Raw genomic sequence first — 27,403 nt, forward strand, 5'->3', positions numbered from 1 at the left:
TTCCTGCAACCTAAAGAAGAAGAAGGACTGCTGACCTGAAGCCCTACAGCGAAGACGGAGACAACAACTGATTTGGCCCCAGCCCCACCCGCCTGTCTCCCTACTTCGAAGAAAACTGCAACAGTGACGCATCCAACAGGGTCCAGTGACCTCTGAAACTTCAGAGGACTACCTTGCATCTAAAGGACCAAGAAGCTCCAGAGAACAGCGGCCCTGTTCAAGAAACTGCAACTTTCTGCAACAAAGAAGCAACTTTTAAAGACCACATGTTTCCCACCTGAAACGTGAGACTTTCTACTCTGCACCCGACACCCCCGGCTCGACCTGCGGAAACCCAACACTACAGGGAGGACTCCCCGGCGACTGCGAGCCCCTGAGTAGCCAGAGTTGACCCCCCTGATCCCCCACAGCGATGCCTGCAGAGGAAATCTAGAGGCTCCCCCTGACCGCGACTACCTCCTTCAGGGAACCCGACTCCTGGGACCAGCACTGCACCCGCAGCCCCCAGGACCTGAAGGAACCGAACTCCAGTGCAGGAGCAACCCCCAGACGACCCTCTGCCTAGCCCAGGTGGTGGCTACCCCGAGGAGCCCCCCCCCGTGCCTGCCTGCATCGTTGAAGAGACCCCCAGGTCTCCCCATTGATTCCTATCTGAAACCCGACGTCTGTTTGCACTCTGAACCCGGCCGCCCCTGTGCCGCTGAGGGTGTACTTTCTGTGCCTGCTTGTGTCCCCCCTGGTGCCCTACAAAACCCCCCTGGTCTGCCCTCCGTAGACACAGGTACTTACCTGCTGGCAGACTGGAACCGGGTCACCCCTATTTCCATTGAAGCCTATGTGTTTTGGGCACCACTTTGACCTCTGCACCTGACCGGCTGTGAGCTGCTGGTGTGGTGACTTTGGGATTGCCTTGAACCCCCAACGGTGGGATACCTTGGACCCAACTTTGAACCCTGTAAGTGTTTTACTTACCTGTGAACTTAACAAATACTTACCTCGCCCAGGAACTGTTGATTTTTGCACTGTGTCCATTTTTAAAATAGCTTGTTGCCATTTTTGTCAAAACTGTACATGCTATTGTGATTATTCAATGTTCCTAGAATACCTGAGTGAAATACCCTTCATCTAAAGTATTACTTGTAAATTTTGAACCTGTGGTTTTTAAAATAAACTAAGAAAATATATTTTTCTATATAAAAACCTATTGGCCTGGAATTTGTCTTTGAGTGTGTGTTCCTCATTTATTGCCTGTGTGTGTACAATAAATGCTTAACACTACTCTCTGATAAGCCTACTGCTTGACCACACTACCACAAAATAGAGCATTAGAATTATCTCTTTTTGCCACTATCTTACCTCTAAGGGGAACCCATGGACTCTGTGCACACTATTTCTTACTTTTGAATAGTATATACAGAGCCAATTTCCTACATTGGTGGATCAGCGGTGGGGTACAAGACTTTGCATTTGCTAGACTACTCAGCCAATACCTGATCACACGACTAAAATTCCCAAAATTGTAATTAGAAACTGATTTTTGAAATTTTAGCAATTTTTCAAAAATTTTAAAAGTCCTGCTAGGTCCTTGTGTTAGTCCCTGTTAGCATTTCTTTTAGAGTTTAAAGGTTTTGTAAAAGTTTGGATTAAGTTCTAGATATAGTTTTAGATTCTTAAAACGTATCCCAACTTTTAGAGAAATAATGTCTACTGCTGAAGAGACAGTGGCGGAGCTCAACCTCACACCTTACCTGCATCATAGGATGTCGAAGTTAAGGACTCACTGCAGAACAAAAAATAAAAAAACTGGATCAAACCCTACCAAAGTACAGCTCCAGGAGCTCTTGGCAGAGTTTGCTAGAGACAACCCCATCTGAAGATACCCTTACAGAGGGGGAAGCTAGTAATGTGGAGGAAAATTTCCCCCCTCCACTCCTAGTTAGGGAGACCAGGGTTCCTCCAACCCTGACTCCACAAGTGATAGTCACAGATGTTGCTTCTCCTGCAGGGGAGTCCAACAGCTCTGGAAGCATTGAGGGCAGCCTCAATGAAGATGACCTACTGTTAGCCAGGATGGCCAAAAGATTGGCTTTGGAGAGACAGCTCCTAGCCATAGAAAGGGAAAGACAAGAGATGGGCTTAGCTCCCATCAATGGTGGCAGCAACTTAAATAGGGTCAAAGATACTCCTGACATGCTAAAAATCCCCAAAGGGATTGTAACAAAATATGAAGGTGGTGATGACATCACCAAATAGTTCACAGCCTTTGAGAGGGCTTGTGCAACCAGAAAAGTAAACAAATCTCACTGGGGTGCTCCCCTTTGGGAAATGTTCCCTGGAAAGTGTAGGGATAGACTCCTCACACTCTCTGGAAAAGATGCAGAATCCTATGACCTCATGAAGGCTACCCTGATTGAGGGTTTTGGATTTTCAACTGAGGAGTACAGGATTAGGTTCATGGCGGCTCAAAAATCCTCGAGCCAGACTTGGGTTGATTTTGTTGACTTCTCAGTCAAAACACTGGATGGTTGGAATAATGGCAGGGGTGTAAATGATTATGATGGGCTGTAAATCTGTTTATGAAAGAACACCTTTTAAGTAATTGTTTAAATGATAAACTACATCAGCATCTGGTAGACCTAGGTCCAATTTCTCCCCAAGAATTGGGAAAGAAGGCAGACCATTGGGTCAAGACTAGGGTCACCAAGACTTCCACAGGGGGTGACCAAAAGAAAGGGGTAACAAAGACTCCCCAGGGGAAGAGTGTTGAGACATCCAAGGGTAAAAGTAAAGAGTCTTCTACAGGGCCCGAAAAACCTGCTCAGGAGGGAGGGTCCAAAGCCTCTTCACAATCCACATTTGGGTACAAGGGTAAAAACTGGGATCCCAAAAAGGCCTGGTGTCGTAGCTGTAATCAGCAGGGACACCAAACTAGGGACAAGGCCTGTCCCAAGAAAGGTTCCACTTCTACTACTACTCCAGTTAGCACTGGAATAGCCAGTCTCCAGGTGGGATCAACAGTGTGCCCAGAGTAAATCAGGGTTCACACTGAAGCTACATTAGTTTCTGAGGGTGGGGTGGACTTAGCCATACTAGCTGCCTGGCCCCCTAATATGCTAAAATATAGGCAGCAACTCTTGATTAATGGGACTAGTGTAGAAGCCCTGAGGGATACAGGTGCCAGTGTCACAATGGTGACAGGCAAACTGGTTTCCCCAGGACAATACCTGACTGGCCAAACTTATCCAATCACCAGCGCTGACAATCAGACTAAAGTACAACTGTAGAATGGGGATGATCATGGGGCTCCCTGAAAAGCTCAAAAGGAGATGGGATGTCCTCTTACCATGTCTGCTTTTCGCCTACAGAGAGGTGCCTCAGAAGGGAGTAGGGTTTTCCCCCTTTGAACTTCTGTTTGGCCATCCTGTAAGGGGGCCACTAGCTCTTGTTAAAGAAGGCTGGGAGAGACCTCTTCATGAGCCTAAACAAGATATAGTGGACTATGTACTGGGCCTGCGTTCCAGGATGGCAGAGTACATGGAAAAGGCAAGTAAAAACCTTGAGGCCAGCCAACAATTCCAGAAGATGTGGTATGACCAAAAGGCTGCTATGGTTGAGTTTCAGCCAGGGCAGAAAGTCTGGGTTCTGGAGCCTGTGGCTCCCAGGGCACTTCAGGACAGATGGAGTGGCCCTTACCCAGTGCTAGAGAGAAAGAGTCTGGTCACCTACCTGGTAGACCTAGGCACTAGCAGGACCCCCAGAAGGGTGATCCATGTGAACCGCCTCAAATTCTTTCATGAAAGGGCAGATGTAAACATGTTAATGGTTACAGATGAGGACCAGGAAGCTGAGAGTGAACCTCTCCCTGATCTCCTCTCCACTGACCCTAAAGATGGCTCAGTAGATGGAGTGATCTATTCAGACACCCTCTCTGGCCAACAGCAAGCTGACTGTAGGAAAGTCCTACAACCGTTTGCTGAGCTCTTTTCCCTAACCCCTGGCCAAACACACCTGTGTACCCATGATGTGGACACAGGAGACAGCATGCCTGTCAAAAGCAACATTTTTAGACAGTCTGACCAAGTTAAGGAAAGCATCAAAGTGGAAGTCCACAAGATGCTGGAATTGGGAGTCATTGAGCACACTAACAGTCCCTGGGCGAGCCCAGTGGTCTTAGTCCCCAAACCTCACACAAAAGATGGCAAGAGAGAGATGAGGTTTTGTGTGCACTACAGAGGACTTAATTCTGTCACCAAGACAGATGCCCATCCCATTCCAAGGGCAGACGAGTTAATTGATAAATTGGGTGCTGCCAAATACTTGAGTTCGTTTGACTTGACGGCAGGGTACTGGCAAATAAAAATGGCACCAGGAGCAAAAGAAAAGACAGCATTGTCTACACCTGATGGGCACTATCAGTCTACTGTAATGCCCTTTGGCTTAAAGAATGCCCCTGCCACCTTCCAAAGGTTGGTGAATCAAGTACTTGCTGACATAGAGTCCTTTAGTGCAGCTTATCTTGATGATATTGCTGTCTTTAGCTCCAGCTGGCAGGATCACCTGGTCCACCTGAAGAAGGTTTTGCAGGCCCTGCAAGCAGCAGGCCTCTCTATCAAGGCATCCAAATGTCAGATAGGGCAGGGTACTGTGGTTTACTTGGGACACCTTGTAGGTGGAAGCCAAGTCCAGCCACTCCAACCCAAGATCCAGACTATTCTGGACTGGGTAGCTCCAAAAACCCATACTCAAATCAGGGCATTCCTTGGCTTGACTGGTTACTTTAGGAGGTTTGTGAAGGGATATGGATCCATAGTGACACCCCTCACAGAACTTACCTCTAAGAAGATGCCCAAGAAGGTAAACTGGACTGTAGAATCCAACAGGCCTTTGACACCCTGAAACAGGCTATGTGCACAGCACCAGTTCTCAAAGCTCCAGATTACTCCAAGCAGTTCATTGTGCAGACTGATGCCTCCGAACATGGGATAGGGGCAGTTCTGTCCCAAACAAATGATGATGGCCTTGACCAGCCTGTTGCTTTCATTAGCAGGAGGTTACTCCCCAGGGAGCAGCGTTGGAGTGCCATTGAGAGGGAGGCCTTTTTCTGTGGTCTGGTCCCTGAAGAAGCTGAGACCATACCTCTTTGGTAATCACCTTGTAGTTCAGACTGACCACAGACCTCTCAGATGGCTAATGCAAATGAAAGGTGAAAATCCTAAACTGTTGAGGTGGTCCATATCCCTACAGGGAATGGACTTTATAGGGGAACACAGACCTGGGACGTCCCATGCCAATGCAGATGGCCTTTCCAGGTTCTTCCACTTAGCAAGTAAAGACTCTCTTGGGAAAGGTTAGTCTCATCCTCTTTCGTTTGAGGGGGGGGGGGCTGTGTAAGGAAATGCCTCCTTGGCTTGGTTACCCCCTGACTTTTTGCCTTTGCTGATGCCAAGTTATGATTTAAAAATGTGTGCTGGGACCCTGCTAACCAGGCCCCAGCACCAATGTTCTTTCCCTAAACTGTACCTTTGTCTCCACAATTGGCACAACCCTGGCACCCAGGTAAGTCCCTTGTAACAGGTAACCCTGGTACGAAGGGCCCTGATGCCAGGGAAGGTCTCTAAGGGCTGCAGCATGTCTTATGCCACTCTGGGGACCCCTCACTCAGCACATACACACTTCTTGCCAGCTTGTGTGTGCCGGTGGGGAGAAAATGACTAAGTCGACATGGCGCTCCCCTCAGAGTGCCATGCTAACCTCACACTGCCTGTGGCATAAGTAAGTCACCCCTCTAGCAGGCCTTACAGCCTTAAGGCAGGGTGCACTATACCACAGGTGCGGGCATATGTGCATGAGCACTATGCCCCTACAGTATCTAAGCAAAACCTTAGATATTGTAAGTGCAGGGTAGCCATAAGAGTATATGGTCTGGGAGTCTGTCAAACACGAACTCCACAGCACCGTAATGGCTACACTGAAAACTGGGAAGTTTGGTATCAAACTTCTCAGCACAATAAATGCACACTGATGCCAGTGTGCACTTTATTGTAAAATACACCCAGAGGGCATCTTAGAGATGCCCCCTGAAAACATACCTGACTTCCAGTGTGGGCTGACTAGTTTTTGCCAGCCTGCCACACACCAGACACGTTGCTGGCCACATGGGGAGAGTGCCTTTGTCACTCTGTGGCCAGGAACAAAGCCTGTACTGGGTGGAGGTGCTTCTCACCTCCCCCTGCAGGAACTGTAACACCTGGCGGTGAGCCTCAAAGGCTCACCCCCTTTGTTACAGCACCACAGGGGATCCCAGCTAGTGGAGATGCTCGCCCCTCCGGCCACTGCCCCCACTTTTGGCGGCAAGGCAGGAGGAGATAATGAGAAAAACAAGAAGGAGTCACTCCCCAGTCAGGCAGCCCCTAAGGTGTCCTGAGCTGAGGTGACTCTTACTTTTAGAAATCATAGGATTAGGGATGTGCCCCCTTCCCCACAGGGAGGAGGCACAAAGATAGTGTAGCCACCCCCAGGGTCAGTAGCCATTGGCTACTGCCCTCCCAAACCTAAACACACCCCTAAATTCAGTATTTAGGGGCTCCCAGAACCGAGGAAGATAGATTCCTGCAACCTAAAGAAGAAGAAGGACTGCTGACCTGAAGCCCTACAGCGAAGACGGAGACAACAACTGATTTGGCCCCAGCCCCACTGGCCTGTCTCCCTACTTAGAAGAAAACTGCAACAGCGACTCATCCAACAGGGTCCAGCGACCTCTGAAACTTCAGAGGACTACCTTGCATCTAAAGGACCAAGAAGCTCCAGAGAACAGCGGCCCTGTTCAAGAAACTGCAACCTTCTGCAACAAAGAAGCAACTTTTAAAGACCACACGTTTCCCGCCGGAAACTTGAGACTTTCCACTCTGGACCCGATGCCCCCGGCTCAACCTGCGGAAAACCAACACTACAGGGAGGACTCCCAGGCGACTGCAAGCCTGTGGGTAGCCAGAGTTGACCCCCCTGAACCCCACCGCGACGCCTGCAGAGGAAATCCAGAGGCTCCCCCTGACTGCGACTGCCTGCTTCAGGTAACCCAACGCCTGGAACCAGCACTGCACCCGCAGCCCCCAGGACCTGAAGGAACCGAACACCAGTGCAGGAGCAACCCCCAGGCGACCCTCTGCCTAGCCCAGGTGGTGGCTACCCCAAGGAGCCCCCCGTGCCTGCCTGCATCGTTGAAGAGACCCCCGGGTCTCCCCATTGATTCCTATCTGAAACCCGATGCCTGTTTGCACTCTGCACCTGGCCGCCCCTGTGCCGCTGAGGGTGTACTTTCTGCACAAAACCCCCCTGGTCTGCCCTCAGAAGACGCGGGTACTTACCTGCTGGCAGACTGAAACCGGGGCACCCCTGTTTCCATTGAAGCCTATGTGTTTTGGGCACCACTTTGACCTCTGCACCTGACCGGCCCTGAGCTGCTGGTGTGGTAACTTTGGGGTTGCCTTGAACCCCCAACGGTGGACTACCTTGGACCCAAATTTGAACCCTGTAAGTGTTTTACTTACCTGTGAACTTAACAAATACGTACCTCCCCCAGGAACTGTTGAGTTTTGCACTGTGTCCATTTTTAAATTAGCTTATTGCCATTTTTGTCAAAACCTTAGATGCTATTGTGATTATTCAAAGTTCCTAGAATACCTGAGTGAAATACCTTTCATTTAAAGTATTACTTGTAAATCTTGAACCTGTGGTTTTTAAAATAAACTAGGAAAATATATTTTCTATATAAAAACCTATTGGCCTGGAATTTGTCTTTGAGTGTGTGTTCCTCATTTATTGCCTGTGTGTGTTCAACAAATGCTTAACACTACCCTCTGATAAGCCTACTGCTCGACCACACTACCACAAAATAGAGCATTAGAATGATCTCTTTTTGCCACTATCTTACCTCTAAGGGGAAGCCTTGGACTCCGTGCACACTATTTCTTACTTTGAAATAGTATATACAGAGCCAATTTCCTACAATAATGCATTACTGAACGTAAGTAAGTTGCTCTTTTAGTTTGTCATGCAGCATTATAGGAGACACTGGATGCTCTCTCCCTCCCCTGCAGACATAGATATATGGTATAAACGTACTACAGTCCTAGCCCATGCTTGAATATTTCATAGATTAAGAATCTGCAGGGTGAATGTGTAACCCTTTAGAGTCAGAGTTACTGAAAGTGCATAACCGATTTGTTTCTGTTTGCAGTTTTCATGCGATTGGAATAAATATTTGGATTGCCTAAAGTTTGGTGCTTACGTCAAGGTCTTTTTGCTATTGCAAGCTGCTGGGATGTGGCTCCTGTGCATTCTTTTACTTAATTTGGGTATCTTTCTTATCTCTTCCTAAGCTCAACTCAATTTATTACTGCTCAGCATATTCTGTTTATCCTTACCTGTGGTCATGTAACATAATTCTTACAGGCACTTGTCATATTTATGATAGCATGTTGAATGCACAGACAGATCTTAAATTGTTTTCCACGTTTTAAAGTTTGCAATAAAGTGTAGCATCTGTTACAGCAATTGAGTATGTATCACTTTTGTAGAGCAAAATAGTGAAGGGCCTTCCTAAAGAAGGGCTGCTTCGTATAGTAGGTTGCTACTTTATTCGATTGTCCCCATTGTATTTGTTACTCCAGTTGTAATGATGGAAAATCTAGTATCAAGTTTGCACAGAGATGTTGATGCACACTTTCTTCCACACTTTCATGGTCGTGATTTTCTGTTTGCAGAGCGAAAACATGTCCTTGAAGAAACAAATTGAATCTTCAAATAAAGAACTGGAAATTGCCAAAGAAAAACTCCACACTCTTGAGCAAACTTGGGAGTACTATTCAAAAGTGGGTAAGTACACCTTGAAAAAGTAAAATCATCCTTAATAATGAAAGCTTTATGAAGGGAAAAGGCTATTGCTGTTTTTATTGTTAGTGTTTTCTATTGTGAGTTCTATTTAATATTGCCAGAGAAGCAACCAGTCCTTTCATGTTTGATGTTTTCTGAGGACTGCTGACAATCGTGTATTACCCCTCACTTTTGTATAGCTAAATCGCTTCCCTGGTCACATTGATTATTGATTTAGAATTCCTCACATGATGATACTTAATACCCCATCTCGTTGCTTTTTGCCCTTGATTTTCACCATTTGAAGGGAGTGTGTAAGCCCCTTTGAAAGTGGAGGATTCAATTGAGGTGTTTAACAGGCCCACTGGCAACTGTTGAGAGTCTACATTTGCAGCTACAGACCGTTTGCATTGATTTTTCTCTCTATATCTTCCCTGACATTCTGAGTCACTGTTTCATGTCTTCGTTCTGGTTCTTGCTGATAGTTTGCATTAATAATTCATATTTTAAAGCTTTTCCTAAATTCTGTAGTTAAAAAAAGAAAATGTGTAGATGCTTTAAAGCATGCTATGATGTTTTATGGGAAAAACATCTTAAAACCAATAGAAATCAATAAAAGGTTTATATTCTGTGTCAATTTGTTTTCAGCTTGTTTATGTATGTGATGTACAAGGAATACATCCATAGATAATAAAAAAATAGCTAGTTTTTAGAGGAGAGCTGTATGTTGTTGATTTGCCTTGTATTTGGCCTTACAATAACTATTTTGAACAATAGTTTTTATTCTGATTTGCAACATACATAACAGTAAATATGTGTTTGATGGCATGTGTGGCTGTAGATACACATGCTCTGTATACTCCTGCCTTGTAGTGTTGGGTGTAGAATGGTGCAAGTTGTTTTTCTTCAAAGAAGTGTTCTGAGTCACATGATTGTGTGACTCCTTGTAGGAAACTGGCTCTGTCTATGGTGTACTAAAAAGTACACCGTGCAGAGAGTCCTGTGGAACCCCATTTGGTTTGCAGAGGCAAAAGTAGACAGGACTAATGCTTTATTTTTTGGTAGTGTGGGCAAGCAGTTATGCTTTATCAGAGGGTAGTGCTAAGCATTTAATGTACTCACAGGGGCCTTAAATGAGACACACACTCAAAGAATAAGTCCAAGACCAGTTTAGAAAAATACTCCTTTTGTTTATAAATACTGTAAACCCAAGAACTTAGTTATAAGGTAAGTACGTTTTTAGGCATAAATACTTTTCACTTGCAAAAATTGACACTGTCCAATTTCAGAGTTCTTCATTGTTAGCCTATGGAAGGAAAACAGATTCAGCTTACAAGCACTATACAACGACTCACAGGAACTATCTTGTAGACCTAAGGTGAGTACTGGGCAAGGGTCAGGACCACATCAACAGGTCACTGCACAGCGGCCAGGTGCAGAGGTGTAGTATGGCGTCGGGTGCCCAGTGTATTTCAATGCGGATTGGTCTCGTGGATTTAGGCTGCAGGCTCTAGCTGAGGGGTCACTCAAGGATAATCAACAGGTATGGTGCAAACGTGGGGTGCTTGGGGTATAGGTGCACCTTTGGTCCTCTTCACCAGGGGTGACGGATGCAGGGGTGTCCTTTGGGTTCGGGTTTCCTTGCCCATGAGCAGTCGCATTTATGGGTGGTCTTGTGGTCTGAGGATGCAGTCATCGTTATTGAGTCCAGGAGGGTGAAAACACAGTGGACACGAGCTCAGGAGAGCTGGGTGACATCGTTGACACCAGAGGTCCACTTAAACTCAGGCTGACAGCGACAAGTGCAGTGGTTGCTTTAGGTGTTGGGTTTCTCTCACCTCTGAGGCTGCGGGAGAGAGGGCCTGCGTTCAGAAGCTGTAGACCACTTCTGGGAGTCCATGAGCGGTGAAACCACGATGGACACAGACTCTGGACAGTTGGGGGACCTTGCTGACACTGAACGTTCACTCCCTCTTGGGTTGGTGATGGCGGGTGTAGTGGTGACTTCAGGTGTCTGGTCTTTGTGGTTCAGGAGGCTGCAGAGTACTTCACTTAGAGTTGGTTGCAGAGCAGGTCTGCAGCTCACTGAAGTCTTGAGTCTTTTTCAAAGGCCGGAAGTCCTCCCAGGTTTCTGGAGGGTCAGCTGCAGGACCAGGTGTCTTCTGGTGCAAAATCCGTCGAGGAGTGCAGACAGGCTGACGGGGGTGCTTCTTCTGCACCTAGGGTCTTCACAAAATGTCTACTAGTAGTTGCAGCATACCTCAACATCCATGTCTTCCCCTGCTTGGTCGATTGGCTCATGAAAGCCAGCACCATCCAGCACTGTCAGCATCACACTCAGGATATAGTAGAAATCCCATCTCCAACCTTTGCAGAAACAGCGATGGAGCTGCTTATCTAGGAGTAACTCTCATTGCTCAGTTAGTGTTGGTATATCTAAGCCCAACTCAAATCCAAACTTTTCAAACTTTCATTTCTCAGCTACAGGAAAATCAAAATTACACAGTCAGGACAATGATGCAACTACCAGAGATGATGGCATCTTGTATCACAATTTTTCCCCATGCCAGACTACACATGCATCCCTTACAGCAATGTCTGTCTCGTCAGTGGTCTCAGTCACAGGGTCATCTCCAATATCTAGTGTTGTTGGACTGCCAGACTCACCGCTGTCTGCATTGGTAGAATCCCACTAACGTTTCCAATGGGCATCCCTTTCAGGACCCTGTACCTCAAATCACTCAGACTGCAGATGCATCACAGACAGGTTGGGGGTCTTACCTCAACAACCTCACCATACAAGGAAAATGGGATCCCATTCACAAGCCTCCCACAACAATTAGTTGGAGTGGCAGGCAGTTTTCCTAGCAGTCAAAGCTTTTCTACCACAACTCTCCCAAAAAGTGGTCCTAATCCACACAGACATGACAGCCATGTAGTATCTGCAGAAATGGGGGGGCGTGCTCAAATAATGTGGAAGTGGGCAATTCCCCACCACATTCGTTTAGTGGCAGTGTATCTCCCAGGCATGGACAACTAGGTTGCAGACCTCCTCAGCTGGATGCAGCAACAACTCCACAAATGGGAACTCCACCCACAAGTCCTTCACCATTACTTTCAAAAGTGGAGAAACACCTCAACTAGAACTGTTTGCCACTGCACAAAATACAAAATGCCAAAATGTTGCCTCCAGATATCCTCACCCTCAGTCCAAGGGCAATCCTCTATGGATAAATTGGTCAGGGATATTTGCTTCAGAATTCCAGTTGTCAAAGCCTTCATGGAATCATTCCACCCAGGGTTCCTCCAGCACCATCCTGGAATCTTAATATTGTACTTACTAGGCTCATAGGTCAACATTTTGCGCCTGTGCATACTTGCACCCAATAATTCCTTTCATGGAAAGTAGCTTTTTTTAGTGGCCATCACTTCCCTAAGACGAGTCAGTGAACTCCAGGCACTAACTTTAGAAGAACCATTTTCCCAGTTACGCAGAGTTAGGGTAGTTCTCCCTAAATTCTTTCCAAAAGTAGTAACCCAATGCCACATCCATCAATCAAATTACCACCTTTTTTTCCCTACACCCAGAATCAGTTGTACAGAGAGCTCTTCGCTAGATGTAAAAAGGGCTCTTATTTGTTACCCAATATCAGAAAATGGTATATCCAGGTGGATAGTCAAATGTATTCAAACTTGCTATGCCAAAGCCAAATGGCAGTTACCTATTAGCCATATAGCACATTGTACCAGAACAAAAGGTGCTTTTATTGCTTTTCCTTTGGTAACAACCTAGTAGCAGACAAATGTAAAGCTGCTACTTGGTCTACACCACATATAATTACTAAACACTATTGTGTAGATGTTTTAGCACAACAACAAGCCAATGTTGGCCAAGCAGTGCTCAGAAAACTTTTTCAAGCAACCCCAACTCCTACAGGCTAGCCACCTCTGACTTGGAGGGACTGCAAATGTTACTTACCCATTAGACATCTGTTCATGGAATGTAGTGCTGTAGATTCACATGTGCCCTCCCTCCATCACGGACGCCTGTGACCGTTGAAGTTGCATTCCCATGTAAATATTGTATGCATGTAAATACACTGCATGGACATCTCTTTCTCTTTACTCTGTATGCACTCTTTAGCTCACTTGCCTGCGGGAAAACAGTCTAACAAAGAACTCGATGCCCGTGCGCAGTATCACCAAGAGGAGGAGTCACTCGATCTTGTGACGCGAAAACTTTCTTCAAATAAAATTAACTTGTAACACTCCAGACCCCACACTAGATGGCGGACTTATGCAAAGCATTTTAATCTAGAGCACTACATGCCACAAACAGATGTCTACTGGATAAGTAACATCTTCCTTCTCGCCTGTGTTGCAGCCAGAAGTTGGGTCAGGGCAGGGGGGTTGGTCATCTCCACCATTTGGAGAGACCTGGGTCGCATTACAAAGGTGGCAAGGCCTTTGAAGCTCCCTGCCCTGGAAAGTCCATCCTGTCTGGGAGAGGATTTAACACCTCTGCCCAATGCAGGCTTTTGTCTCTGGGCCGCGAGAGCTCTTGCTCTCACCGTAGGAGTCCAGAAATGTGTCTGTGGTGGTCAAGACCAGTCAGTCAACACATTAGTAACTGGTAGGTTTTCAGGGAACACCTCTAAACTTCCCTCTGGGTGCATTTTTTTAAATCCATAACTGGGGTCAGTGAGGGTTTATTCTGAGATGTTTGATACCAAACATCCCAGAATTCAGAGAAGCCATCATGTAGCTGAGGGACTCGTAGTGACCAATGTCCAGCACATGCATTTAAAATGGCTTCCCTGTACACTTACTATGTCTGAGAATCGACAGAGACATAGCAGGGGCATATCTGCTCATGCAGATATGTCCTCACATGTAATGTAATGCAACCTGGCTTAGGGCTGTAATGCCTGCTAGAGGGGTGACTTACATATATTGAATGCAGTATTTAGGGGGCATGGCACACATGCTGTGTGCCATGTTGTGTTTTCAATTTTGGAAGCACCTTGTCACGCAACCTGCAATGACAGTCTGCATGAGGTTGATGCTGGGTCCCTCAGGGTGGCACAAGTTATGCTGCAGCTCTGAGGGCCCCTCTTCAGTACCCATGCCCTAGGTACCAGTGTTACAATATACTAGGGACCTAAAGGGAGCTGAAGGACTTGGTCAATTGGGCATCAAGTGAGCAGGTGTCTTGCTTTAAGGGAGGGACGTTGGCACTGGAGACATGGTTAGCAGGCACCAAGTGCACTTCAGTCAAAGTTGCATCTAAAACCAGGCAAAAAGTGTACTGTAACCAGAACCCAGCTCCCTACAGCCGTTAACCGCAAGCTGCTTTCTGCCTTGATGTCTCAAGAGAGAAAAAACAAAAATCAAACTCTTCAGATAACAGTGGCAGACCCTGTCCTACCTATTAGCAAAACTGTGGCACTCCCTTCCATTACATATTCGCTGAGTTTCTAGTTCAGTGTATTTAGGAATAATACAAAAATCCTGCTTTCCAACTGCCAGTCTGAGCTTTCTGTATTCTCAACGTCCTCTGCGGAGGCCTCACCTGGACGCCACCTCGATAGCAGTAGCGCTTTTCAAGTTATGTCCTCCAGTGCTCTGCTAAATTATTTAGCTTGCGGATACCCTTTGTTTGGCAGTCACGCTTTACAAGCTCTGTTTCATTCATTCATTCACATATATTACAGTTGACTCAAGGAAATCAAAATAAATGTGGTTGAGGGCTGTGTCTGTTGGAAGTTGTCTATCTATATAGTGTAAGAAATGTAGGGGTACACTGGACAAATAGTCCAGCCGACCCTTATTGATTTACAGGGGCTTACTTTAATGATCCATGTGATCTGTTTGTGGTAGTGTGGTCGAGCAGTTTAGGCTTATCAGAAGGGAGTGTTAAGCATTTGTTGTACACACAGAGTCAATAAAGGAGACACACACTCAATCAGAAATCCGAGAACAATTTAGAAAAATAATGCAAATTTTTATATATATTTTGACACCAAGATCAACGTTACCAGGTAAGTACTGTAGGAAAGTACCCTCTTTTTGGCATTGTTACCCTCATTTTTTTACCTGCTGTGAGTGTGTTTTGACTGTGTTCACTGTGATCCTGCTAACCAGGATCCCAGTGACTGTGTCCTCTCCCTTTAACTTTGGTTGCTTAGGACTTTGCACACCCACAATTGGTATACTGGTGCCCCCATATAAGTCCCTAGTATATGGTACTTAGGTACCTAGGGCATTGGGGCACCAGGGGTTTCCCACGGGCTGCAGCATGTATTGTGCCACCCATGAGAGCTCATGTAAAAGGTGTCTGCAGGCCTGCCATTGCAGCCTGAATGAAAAAGTGCATGCACCCTTTTACAACAGGTAATGTCACCCCTCTGGCCCAGAGGGAAGGGTGCAGGTACCTGTGTGTGAGGGCACTCCTGCGTGAGCAGAGGTGCCCCTATGAACTCCAGCCCCATTACACTGGACTTCGTGAGTGCGGGGAAGCCATTTTATCTGTGTACGGGACACAGGTCACTATCTGCGCCCAGCTACATAATAGTAACTCCAAACCTAGGCATGTTTCGTATCAAACATGTCGGAATCATACCCTAATAATGTTGCCAGTGTTGGTTGTATGATTCCATGCATTCTGGGGGCTCCTTGGAGGACCGCCAGCATTGCTTCTACTAGTTATCTGGGGTTGTCTGGGCATCCCACCCTGCTGATACCCCTCAGACAGGTTATTGCCCTCCTGCTGCTTGAAAAAAAGCTCAGGCAGAGGAAGGCAGAAAAAAAGGGTTTTGTGTTGGAGAGGAAAGTAGCATCCTCTCCCTTGAAAATAGGTGTTACATGGCTTAGGAGGTGTAGCCTCCTCAAGGCACCAGTATGTGCTGAAGGGCACATTTGGTACTCTCTTTGCATAAACCGGTTTGCACCAGTCCAGGGACCCCCGTCCCTGCTCTGGCGCGAAACTGGACAATGGAAAAGGGAGTGACTACTCCCCTGTCCATCTCCACCCCAGGGTTGGTGCCTAGAGCTCCTCCAGGTGACCAGTTGATTCTGCCATCTTAAATCCAAGGTGGGCAGAGGCCCCTGGGAGCATTTGAGTGGCAAGGCCAGGCAGGTGACGTCACAGCCCCCTCCTCAGAGGTGGTCACCCTGCTAGGTGACCAGTCCCCCTTCCTGGGCTATTTAGTGTCTCCCTCTTGGGTGGGTCCCCAGATTCGACGTGCAAGATTCCAGCAGGACTCCGCTACATGGTTTACTTCCTCTTCTGGCCACTGCGACTGCAACTGGACCCTTCAGGAACTGACAATCTGCAACTTCAGTGACGTCTCTGCTCGGCAAAAATTGTTTTTCGGGCTCCTTCCAGCAACTGCAACATTTCCCTAGCTGTGCATCCTCTGAGGACGACGAGACTTCAGCCTGCACAAGAAGTAAGAAGGATTCTCCCTTGGAGTGAAGGAGTCACTCCCTGCATCCGTAGGCACCAACTGCAATGATGACTGGCTGCATGGATCTTCTCTCCTCTGGAGCTGCATGGATCCTGCAACAGGTGGTGGTCTGGAGTGGTCCCCTTTTTCCTCTCTACCAGCTATCAAGCTTGGGAGGCGGTAAGACTTGCCTCTCCTTGTAGGACAGTACCCTTGTGCACCGCAACTATTGCAGCTACCAAGGCTTGTTTATTCTTTTTCCAAGGGATCTTCAGGCTCCGTGCAGACCCAGCCCCCACCACTTCTACCTGTGACTCTGTCTTCTGCCTGCTGCTCCAGAGCCATGCGACACTCCTCTAGGCGTGGTGAGTGGGCCTATGTAGGAGGCTGGCCTGGTTTGTAGTAGGTACCTTGGGTACTTACACCTTAAACCAAGTCCAGTTGTCCCTTATTAGAGAAATGTAGTAGTGCTCTAGCAGCTTAGGCTGATAGGGGTAGCTATGGCAGAGCAGCTTAGGCTGAACTAGGAGACGTGCAAAGCTCCTGCAATACCACTTATAGTCACACTATACTTATACACAGTAAAGACAATACTCAGTGTTACCAAAAATAAAGGTATTTATTTGGGTGACACAGTAGCAAAAATATCTTAGAGACAATAGTCCTTCGGAAGGTAAGTATTATACACAATATATACACTAGACCCCAAAATTAGACAAGTAAATAGTCCTAGAGCAATTCAAACAATAGGAAATGCAATGGGAGAAAATAGGACTAGGGGCAACACAAACCATATACTAAGAAAGTGAAATGCAAATCACGAATTCCCCCCCCTAGACAAGTGTAGTGTGTGCAGAATTGCTGGGAGAGTAAGAATACAGTAAGGGTAAGTAAATTACCCCACCCCAGAGCCCAGAAAAGCAGGAGTAAAGTACTGCAAGTTTCCTTAGCACGCTCTACACCTCATGATTGGGATTTTGCAGCAACCAACCAAGTCTGCAAAGAAAAACTTCTGGATTCTTGGACCTGAAGACGTGCAAAAGAAGGGGACCGAGTCCAGAAGTCGAAAGAAGTTCGAGGAAGGACGGGGCCCCTGCCAACCCAGAAAAGGGTGCAAAAGAATAGTCCACTGTTAGTCGAAGACTGCAGAAATGCACCCTTGGAAGATGCCAGCAGGTTCCTGCATGATGCAAAGGATGTCCCAGGACGTGAAGATCGTTGCAGACGTGATTTTGTGTTGGAAGTCGCCAACAAGCCTTGGCTTCGGCAATTGTGCGTTTTGTGTCAAAATGGCGCTGGATGGACCCAGGAGGGACCTGGGGCCTCAACTCTGTGTGAGGAGGAAGAGGGGGCTCTCAGCACTTTATTTAGAGAGCCCTCAGGATGCAAGCCAGCACCACTGGAGGTCCCAGGACACTGAGACAAAGGAGGTGCAAAACGCGGTCAATACAGCACAACAAAGTAAGGTCCCACACCGCCGGAGAACAACTCAGCAAGTTGAGCGTCGCAGGATAGAGTGCTGGGGCTGTGCACGAAGGAATTTTGCAAATAGTGCACAGAGGCCTTAGGAGGTGAAGAAGACGCAGTGCACAGGGCTACCGTCGCTCTCTGGGAAGGCAAGGTCTTACCTCTTCCAAATTGCATCAGCAGGACCTCAGAACAGTCTGTCGATGATGTCCACCCTCTGTGTCCTTAGGAGCGCGCTTGTCGCTGTGAGAGGAGTCCAAGGGTACTGGTCATCGTCTTGGAAGGTGCCTGCTGGAGCAGAGGAGCGACTCTGTCACTCCACGGGAGATTTCTTTGGTCCTTCTGGTGCAGGGTGAATACAGGAAGTCCTCAGAGCGTGCACACCGTGGAAACTGTTGCAGTTGCAGGCTTGGAGCTAAGGTTGCTGAAGAAAACTATCTCTTGTGGATACTTTGTTGCAGTTACAGAGATTCTTGGAGCAGGCTGCAGTTGATCCGAGGTCAGAGGATGATGAAGTTGTTGCAGAGGATTCCTGAAGGAAACGTGCAAGCAGAATCTGGAGAGAACCCACAGGAGAGACCCTAAATAGCCCTGAGAGGGGGATTGGGTACCTTATCCGTATTGACCTATCAGGAGGGGCCTTGACATCACTTGCTGGCCCTGGCCACTCAGCGGCCTCCAGAGTGCCCCCACACCTTGCAAAGCAAGATGGCTGAAGTCTGGGACACACTGGGGGAGCTCTGGGCACCACCTGTAGGGTGGAGATGGACAGAGGAGTGGTCACTCCCCTTTCCTTTGTCCAGTTTCGCGCCAGAGCAGGGGACAAGGGGTCCCTGAACCGGTGTAGACTGGCTCATGCAAGGAGGGCACCATCTGTGCCCTTCAAAGCATTTCCAGAGGCTGGGGGAGGCTACCCCTCCCCAGCCTGTAACACCTATTTCCAAAGGGAGAGGGTGTAACACCCTGCTCTCAGATGAAATGCTCTGTTCTGCCTTCCTGGGACTTCCTGGGTATTTTCCTATATGTAGTCCGTACGGGTAATGGGGTACCCGCAGTCACAAAGTCCGGGGAAATGGTCCTGAACTATGTGGAGGCACATTTGCTAGTGCAAGGGTGCCCTCACACTTAGTAACTTTGCACCTAACCTTCAGCAAGTGAAGGTTAGACATATAGGTGAATTATAAGTTACTTAAGTGCAGTGAAAATGGCTGTGAAATAACGTGTGCATTATTTCACGCAGGCTGCAATGGTTTGCCTGTGCTAGGGTTTGTCTGAGCTCCCTATGGGTTGCAAAAGAAATGCTGCAGCCCTTATGGATCTCCTGGAACCCCAATGTCCTGGGTAAATAGGTACCATATAGTAGGGACTTATAAGGGGGGTCCAGTGTGCCAATTGCAAATTGGTAAATGAAGTCACTAGCCTACAGTGACAAATTTAAAAGCAGAGAGAGCATAGGCACTGAGGTTCTGATTAGCAGAGCCTCAGTGACACAGTTAACCACTACACACATACATACACTAGGCCATAACGTATGAGCACCGGGGTCCTGACCAGCAGGACTCCAGTGAGACAGGGAAAAACATACTGACATACAGGTACAAATGGGGGGTAACATGCCACGGAAGATGTTACTTTCCTACAGCCTCACCGCGACTCCTGTGCCTGCTGCCAGTGGGTTGGCTGTGGGAGCTGCCTCCTCTTCTTGTGAGTCTCCCAGTTGTTGATGGTCACCCCAGTCTCCCCTCCTTGGGTCGAGTCTCCTGGACCTTGCTGGTCCTCCTCAGCCTTTCAAACCTTCTTCTCCAGCTCTTACATTTGCCAAGGCTTGTTGGCGGTTTTCTAGCACCACTGACCAACTGCATCTCGACTGCTGACGTGGAACATCACATGCATCATTTCTGGGGATCCTCTTAGGCTCCTGTGCTACACTGCTGACCTTCTTCGTCCACCGTCAACCTGGTCCTGAATCCACAGAAGGGTGTGTGGTGGTTCCTGCCACAACCGTGCACTCCATAACGAACTGAACTTGGTCCCCTTCTTTTGCAGGTCCTCTTCTGTAAAGATCCACCTTTGGGTTCTTCCAGTCTTGTCTTGGTCTTCCACAATCCTCTTCCAAAGTCCTCCTGTTGGTTTGTTCGAAACCAGGTACTTTCCTCTGCTCACCTGATCGCTGGGGGTCACTCTGGTGCCAAAATTCGTGGAATTCCTAGTTCCACTCTAGTGATCCCACTTCCCTGGGTGGGGGACTGCCTTTCACATTATACTTTTTTAGTATATGGTTTGGGTCTCCCCTAGGACCCTCACTATTTGCTATTGCTTTTTACCATTTCCTATTGTTTTCTATGCTATTTACTGATTACTAATGTGCATATAATAGTGTGTTTACCTACCTCCATTTGGGGTATTGCCTATACAGTATTTTAGTATTTGTGTTACTATAATAAAGTACCTTTACTTTCGTAACACCTCTAAGGTGCCCTCTGGGTGCATGTCATAATAAATCTGATACTGGCATCAGTATCGGTTTATTCAGTCGAGGTGTTTTATACCAAACACCATTAGTTTTCACTGAGCTATGATATAGCTGGGAAACTCGTGTTGACCAGTCCCCAGTACATGTCCTTAAGTTGGCTTCCCGGTTACTTGCAATATCTAGTAATGGAACAAGACATCACAGGGGCATATCTGCTCATGCAGATGCACCCTCACATGTAATTGAATGCATCTTGCCTTAGGGCCCTTAAGGCCTGCTGTAGCGGGGACTTACATATATTATATGCAGTGGAATGGGCATTGCAAACAAGGTGTGTGCAGTGTTGTTTTTCCAAAATGGTTTGCAGCATTTCACGAATTCTGCGATGGCAGTCTGCATGTGTTTGAGTATGAGTCCCTTAGAGTGGCATAACACACGCTGTACTCCTTTGGGGCCTTCTTTATTACCGATTCCCTGGGTACCAGAGGAACCTTTTTCTAGGGACTTACAGGGGTGCTAAAGTTCATTCCAGTTGGATTACAATCATCATATATTTCGTTTTAGGGAAAGAACACTGGCACTGGGACCTTGGTTAGCAGGGACCCAGTGCACTTCCTGTCAAAAAGCATCAGTACAAGGGCAAAAAAGTTGGGGTAACAATGTCAAAAAGGGCATTTCATACAGTGGCTGATTATTAAAGCTTACATTTTCCTATCCACTGTGACATCAGTTTCCAAAAAGCTGTTTGGGCCCTTCACAAATGCTTTGCACATCTTAATTTAGAGCTACAAAAATATTTTAAATTCCCCTTCCTTATGCACAAAACGAGAATAAGCGGAGTTTTGAAATCGTAGGTGTACTTAGAATGGTGAAATATATTTAATTATTTTCCACTGTAATAAGCTCAGGATTGGGTTTGGAAACATAATTTTCCCAGACGATTGTTTCAAGCATAAATCCTTTCAGGCCTTTCTGTATGTTGGCCTTCATCAGCATTTACAGTGCAGTTTCCCACCTGCCTTATGCACTGAAAACTAGACCCCAAGAGATGGTTGGAATAATTTGGGTGGAAGAGCTTCCTTACAACAAGACACAATAGTATTATATTCAAGGGATGTAGGAGAAAGGGTATCTCAGCTGGGAAGAATATTTTTCTGCAGCAGGTGGTAGAAGGTGGGGGGATTGGAAGGATAAGCAGAAAATGTTCTGCAAAAATGAACATTTCCTCCTTTCTTGAATCAAGTGGAACATCTATGTGAGTAAATATTGGCCAATGGGGGTATTTTGATGTGGTCCACTAATACGAACGTCCATTTCTCAACAGTCTTAGTAGCAACATAGCTTTAGAAAAGCATAAGAAAAGGAAAATAAGAAAAAACAGGTTTAAAGTATGCCACATTCAAAACATCTGTTGTCAATGAATGAATCGGTTAGGAAATATATCTTCTACAATTAATTACTTTCTTTTTTCTAAATTGTAATGAAATCTTGATAGAAGCTGTGGTTTGTTATCTGTCTTGCTGGACCCTACTGACTTCAAAAAGTTTTCAATGTAATCTTGGGTGGATTACTTTTAGGGCTGCAAGCATATAAATTATGAGTTAATTAGAAAAACGTTTTTTAGTGGGCTGTCCCCATAATTCCATAATGTGTTGTTTCACTGTCAACAGGAAGATTTGTTTTGTTGTGCCCGAGAATCAGAAGAACCTCTCAATCTGCAATTTTGATACTGGCCAGAATCACTGTTTTTAGACAGTAGACCTTCATTAATATCCCCACACTCGCTAGTCTTAAAGAGGTGTCCCCTCACAGTGCCCTTTTCAAAGGCCCTGGCTAGTGGAAGCATCATATGTTCTGCAACAGTAGCAGAACATTTGTGTTTTGACTAGTGTATTCCCCTTCAAAATTATGTACAGTACTCTGAGGCAGATGCGGCCGCTTTGTTTTTCTGATGGGTGAATATGTCTTTGAACATTATATGTGTAGGTTTTGCAGTAATGGTTGCAAACACTGTAGGAGATTTGCGATTATTAGCAGTGCATCTCATTGGCATTACCCATTGCTATTTGCTATGATCTTTATGTTGGTGTGGTTGGTGAGCGCAAGGTCGAGGTTGTATGCTGCATGCAGAGAACGAGAAATAAGTGAATCTCCACTATTTCTTGTTCTCAGTGTTTCAGGAGAATATTTCAGGTTTCCAGAGAGAGCTCGCCTCAGAGTGTTGTACCTGGCTAGCTGTACGCAGTCAGGGACTACCACAATGAATTCTGAATTTATTTTAACTCTTAATTGTTTTTAAAAGGTGAGATGCTTTGTGTTACATCCTGCATCCCCTGCAGCACAAATGTCAAATTTTGAAAATCAAAGTGTTAGAGTAGAGTGAAAGGCTAGAAGTATATACCACTGGATGGTGTATAATCCAAATTTGGTCATAAATTTAGGTGCAGTGTTTACTTTTTTTAAACTAACGCTGAATTAACCTTTTTTTTTTAGGTGGGGAGACAGCCATGGATAAGGCTACAAAAGCAGTTACAAACAGTGAAATAGTGTCCATCTCCAAGAAAATCACAATGTTGGAAATGAAAGAGCTGAATGAAAGACAACGAGCCGAACATTCTCAAAAAATGTATGAACATTTAAGAACCACAGTACAGCAACTAGAAGAACGCAATTTTGAACTTGAAGTCAAGTTTTCCGAGGTAGATTAATGGATTATTCTGCCATTTTACTTGATGGTAAAATATATTATAATTTTAGTAGAGTAGACTGTGAAGTCGAAAAAGGACTCAAAGTGATCAAGCACACCGAGCTTTACCACATAATAAAGTACGGTATTTCTCTCTAAACAAACACACTTCAGCAAAACATGCAATGCACATCCATTGATCAAAGAGTAAACCATACTGTCTGCAATACTTCTGTACGCATTCCTTGATAACATGTAAAATGTAATTTCAATCATAATGCATTATTAACACTTTCAAATATCATGATAAATTTGACACATCCTCACTATCGTGATAGTCCTTTGCACAGCAGAGGTGAAGATGACACCATAACCAAAAACATCCACCACAGTCAAAACCTTCTATTCAGAAACGGACATGAGCCAAAGATTGTTTACAGTATGTCTTGGCTCTCTTTTTGGTGGCTTTTCTAAACTCAAGGCTTAACAGTACAAATGGGGCTGTGACTATAAGGAGCAAAAAGAGGAATACAAAACAGTTAAGTGATCTAAATAAAGGAAGACATAAAAATAATAAAAAATATTAACTAAAGACCACTGTAAAGATCTGGATGGGAATGATATCTTTATGGGTTTCAGTAGTGAAACTGGAACTAAGGGCAAAACGGGCCAGATTGGTATGTGGTGGAGGTTTTGTCTGCTTAGGAACCCTGCCATTGAATTTCTAGGAAATTATGGCACTCTGCATTCACGAGTGATTTCTGAAATGTGTGTTCCAAGGTCTCATGTCCTTTCATTAAGATTTCCCCTCAAAGATGTCTTGGATTATGGGAATATTTTAAGCTGTAGAAGGGGCAGAAAATGTACCTGAGTTGGTTCTCTCACAAGGTTGTTTTTGGAACAAGGTGTTCGATGGCATGTGTGGCTGGAGATAAACATGCTCTGCATATTCCTGTCATCTAGTGTTGGGTCCGGAGTGGTGCAAGTTTTTTTCTTCAAAGAATTGTTTTGAGTCATGATATCGAGTGACTCCTCCTCTTGGTGATATTATGCATGGGCATCGACTCCTATGTTAGATTTTTTTCTCTCCGCCGTCGGGTTCGGACATGTGTGCCTCTGCTCCGTCTTTCAACTGTGTTTGGTTTTTCAATCTCTCTTTTCTGTTAAGACATAATTTTATTCAGTCACGCATTTCCTATCTCAGCGCTCTTGTCGTTTACGTTGGTTCAGGCACCAGCACCCTTCTCGAGCCTATCTTCCACATGGCTCTGGTTCGGACGACACGCAAGACATATTTGGAGAAGAGCTTGCTTAGGAGGAGCCAACAGTGGAGGAGAAGAAAGCCTTTTTGATCCAGGACAACTCTGAGTCAGATGTGGAGTTCAATATCGAGAGCTAAGAACTTTCATTTACCCTGCGTATGAGTACTGTGGCCCCTGCTGTCCCACAGAAACTCTCCAAAAAGGCTCTTAAGGCTATCATAGAAGTCGCTGGTTCACCACTGCCTTCGGGCCATGGTCGGTAACGAAAAACTGTTTTGGCCTCTCCTCCTTCTAGCTCAGTGCCAAAAATAGCCGCAAAGGCTAAAGCCACAATATTTGCTTTGACCTCAACAGCCTACTGTGAGGTTGTTTCGATATCCATCTGAACCTCGGGATCGAACCAACAGCTACCAGCTTCGACCTCACTGCTGACCAAGTTTCTGAAGCACAAGCCTTCAGGACCGAAACAATCAGAGCCGACACCTGTGGAGGCCAGAGATTCAGGCCAGACCATCACCAGCCCTTCTCCAGTTTAAGTGATTTTTGAAACAATGAACCGATTCTGGAAAAAGACACAGGTCTGTTTATAGCCACACCATCCTCTCCTGTGCTTCCAAAGAGGAAACTCTTTTCAAGAGGCCCTGGACATTCCTGTCCCCCCAAAGAAGACGACAAAGGACAAGCTGCTAGCCCACCACACCAGCCTTCTCCAACACCTTCACCTCCTCCTTCTCCTCCACTACCTTCCTCACCTCCATCCCTTCTCCTCATCAGTCTCCAACTCCCTCACCCACACAAGGGGGGATGACACACCTCAGGGGTCTCCGCAGGTTTTCACCGAGGGGGTCCTCCTAATGACACAGACCCATGGGATGCTTATGATCTTAAACCCATTGCAGCAAATTACCTGGACCTTTACCTTTCTCATCCTTCACCACCAGAGGATGCCACCTCAACAAGTAATTTCTGGATGCAACAAGTAATTTCTAGGGCAGCTGCATTCCACCACATAGAGCTGCACCAGGAGCCCGTAGAGGAAGATGTTTTGTTTGACACCCTTTCTTGTACACATGGGAATGCTCAGGACGTTCCCATGCTTCCTGGTATGCCTCGACATACGCAGTATATATTTAAAGAGCCTGTGCACTCCACAGTGGTCATCCCAAGGGTGGACAAGAAGTACAAGGCGGCTCCTTCTGATCCACTCTACATCAGGGCACAGGTACTACCTGATTCAGTTGTGACAACCAGCGCCCGACACTGTGCTAACAGCCAGGTCACTGGGGATTCTCCCCTCCCCCCCTCCCATCCCTCTCCCCAAAAAAGGAGAGCCAAAGGATTGGCAGTGCACCAATGGTAGCGATTAGTTAAGAGGCTCCTACATGGGCTCCAATAACAAGAGAAGAGGAAAGAGCACTGCCACACGCAGATCCTCTTCTTCTGCCAACAGTTGACTACTTTCACCTTCTCCAGATCATCCAACACATGTTGGGGAAGACTCCAATATTTTCACATCATCTGGGACACCATCTCCACGGACCAACAGGTCCTAGCCATTATCCAGCATGGCCATTGTCTGGAGCTCATTACCACACCTCCCAATATTCTGCCTTGCACTCACAGGCTCTCGCAGGAACATTTAACCACCCTCAAGCAAGAGGTCCAAGCCCTTCTTCTCGAAGGGGCCACAGAAACCTGTTCCATCACAACAGCAAGGCTCAGGAGTATACTCCCTATACCTCCTGAGTCCCAAAAAAGACAAGCCTTTCAGAGCATTACTGAACCTCTGCCCTCTAAACAAATACATTCTCTCAGAACACTTACATGTGGTCACTCTTCAGGATGTCATACCACAGCAAGGCAACCTTATGACCGCTCTGGTTCTAAGAGACACCTGCTTTCACATACCAGTCCACCCTGCACACCAAAATATTTCAGATTAGTCATTGCAGGCGGACATTATCCATTCAAAGTTCTTACCTACCGCTCCCAGGGTGTTTACAAATTGCCTAGCAATAGCCGCAACACACCTGCCCAGACAGAACATCCATGTCTTTTCTTACATGGACGACTGACTCATCAAAGACAGTACATTACACCAGTGCCAACTGCACACTCAGATGACAGTGGATCTGTTTCTCAAGTTGGGATTCACCTATCATCATTCCCAAATTACATGTCCAGCCGCAACAAGTTCAACCTTACCTGGGGCAATTTAGAACGCAGAGTTAGGGTTTGCATATCCAAATCCAGCCCGCATCTAGAGTTTTCAGACACTGCTCCTCCGTCATCATCATCAACAACAAGCTTTATTCGATCAACAGACCATCAAAGCAATACAATACAAAAATAAATAGCATCATAAATAAGATAATACAGTTCCATCCTAAGCCAGTATCTAACGACAAAAGCCCCAGTTGCCCAATCTATAGATCCCGTTAAAAATTGTTGTTTATGTAAAAATTACGTATGCACCACACTGCCACTAAAAACTTGCTTACACCGTAAATTAAAACATTTGAGCTGTGGCTTTTTAAGCACCTCAAGGCTAAAACACATTTCCTTATCTTCATTTCCCGGCAAATTTTGCGGATCCACTTAGACCAGGGGGATGAGTATGCGGGTCAGAAAAACATAAAATGTTCTACTGTTTATGGGGTAATACCACACACGGGGCAAATATCAGATGTGGATTCTCCCCGGTTTCAAGAAAACCAATGCTACCCAGTAAGGTACGTTATGTGTCTGCTGGGGATAATGGCTTCATGCATTGCCATAGTTCCCCATCCAGACTACACATGCGTCCACTACATCAGTATCTGATCCCAGTGGTCCCAGTCACAGGGTCTCCTCGAGGATCTAGTGTTGTTTGACTGCCAGACTCACCATTCTTTACTGTGATGGAACTCAACAACCTCCTGAAGGGACAACTTTGTCTAGATTACATTGACCATAGACGCATTGAGGATGGCTTGGGGTACTCACCCCCACAACTTGACAGTTCAAGATGTCTGGGATGCCAAACACCAGTCCCTACATGTCAACTTCCTAGAGCTTCAGGCAGTATTCCTAGCACTGAAAGCTTTCGTTCCTCACCTGTCTCACAAGGATGTCTTAGACCAGACAGACAACTTGACAGCCACGTATTATTTACAAAAACATGGGGGACATAGTCTTCACAGCTATCACACCTGTT

At 46.2% G+C, this 27,403-nt stretch overlaps 1 protein-coding gene across 2 annotated transcripts in view; it reads left to right on the forward strand.

Annotated features, from left to right (window-relative positions):
- CEP290 (centrosomal protein 290) overlaps nt 1-27,403 on the forward strand; it is a 1,276,764-nt gene that overhangs the window by 509,422 nt on the left and 739,939 nt on the right. For both annotated transcript variants that reach the window (XM_069229617.1, XM_069229618.1), the window contains 2 exons: nt 8,763-8,874; nt 22,753-22,958. In XM_069229617.1, coding sequence (XP_069085718.1) covers nt 8,763-8,874; nt 22,753-22,958 — 318 coding nt within the window. The remainder of the gene's footprint in view (nt 1-8,762; nt 8,875-22,752; nt 22,959-27,403) is intronic.

This window comes from Pleurodeles waltl, chromosome 4_1 (assembly GCF_031143425.1).
Source record: "Pleurodeles waltl isolate 20211129_DDA chromosome 4_1, aPleWal1.hap1.20221129, whole genome shotgun sequence".
Taxonomy (NCBI): domain Eukaryota; kingdom Metazoa; phylum Chordata; class Amphibia; order Caudata; family Salamandridae; genus Pleurodeles; species Pleurodeles waltl.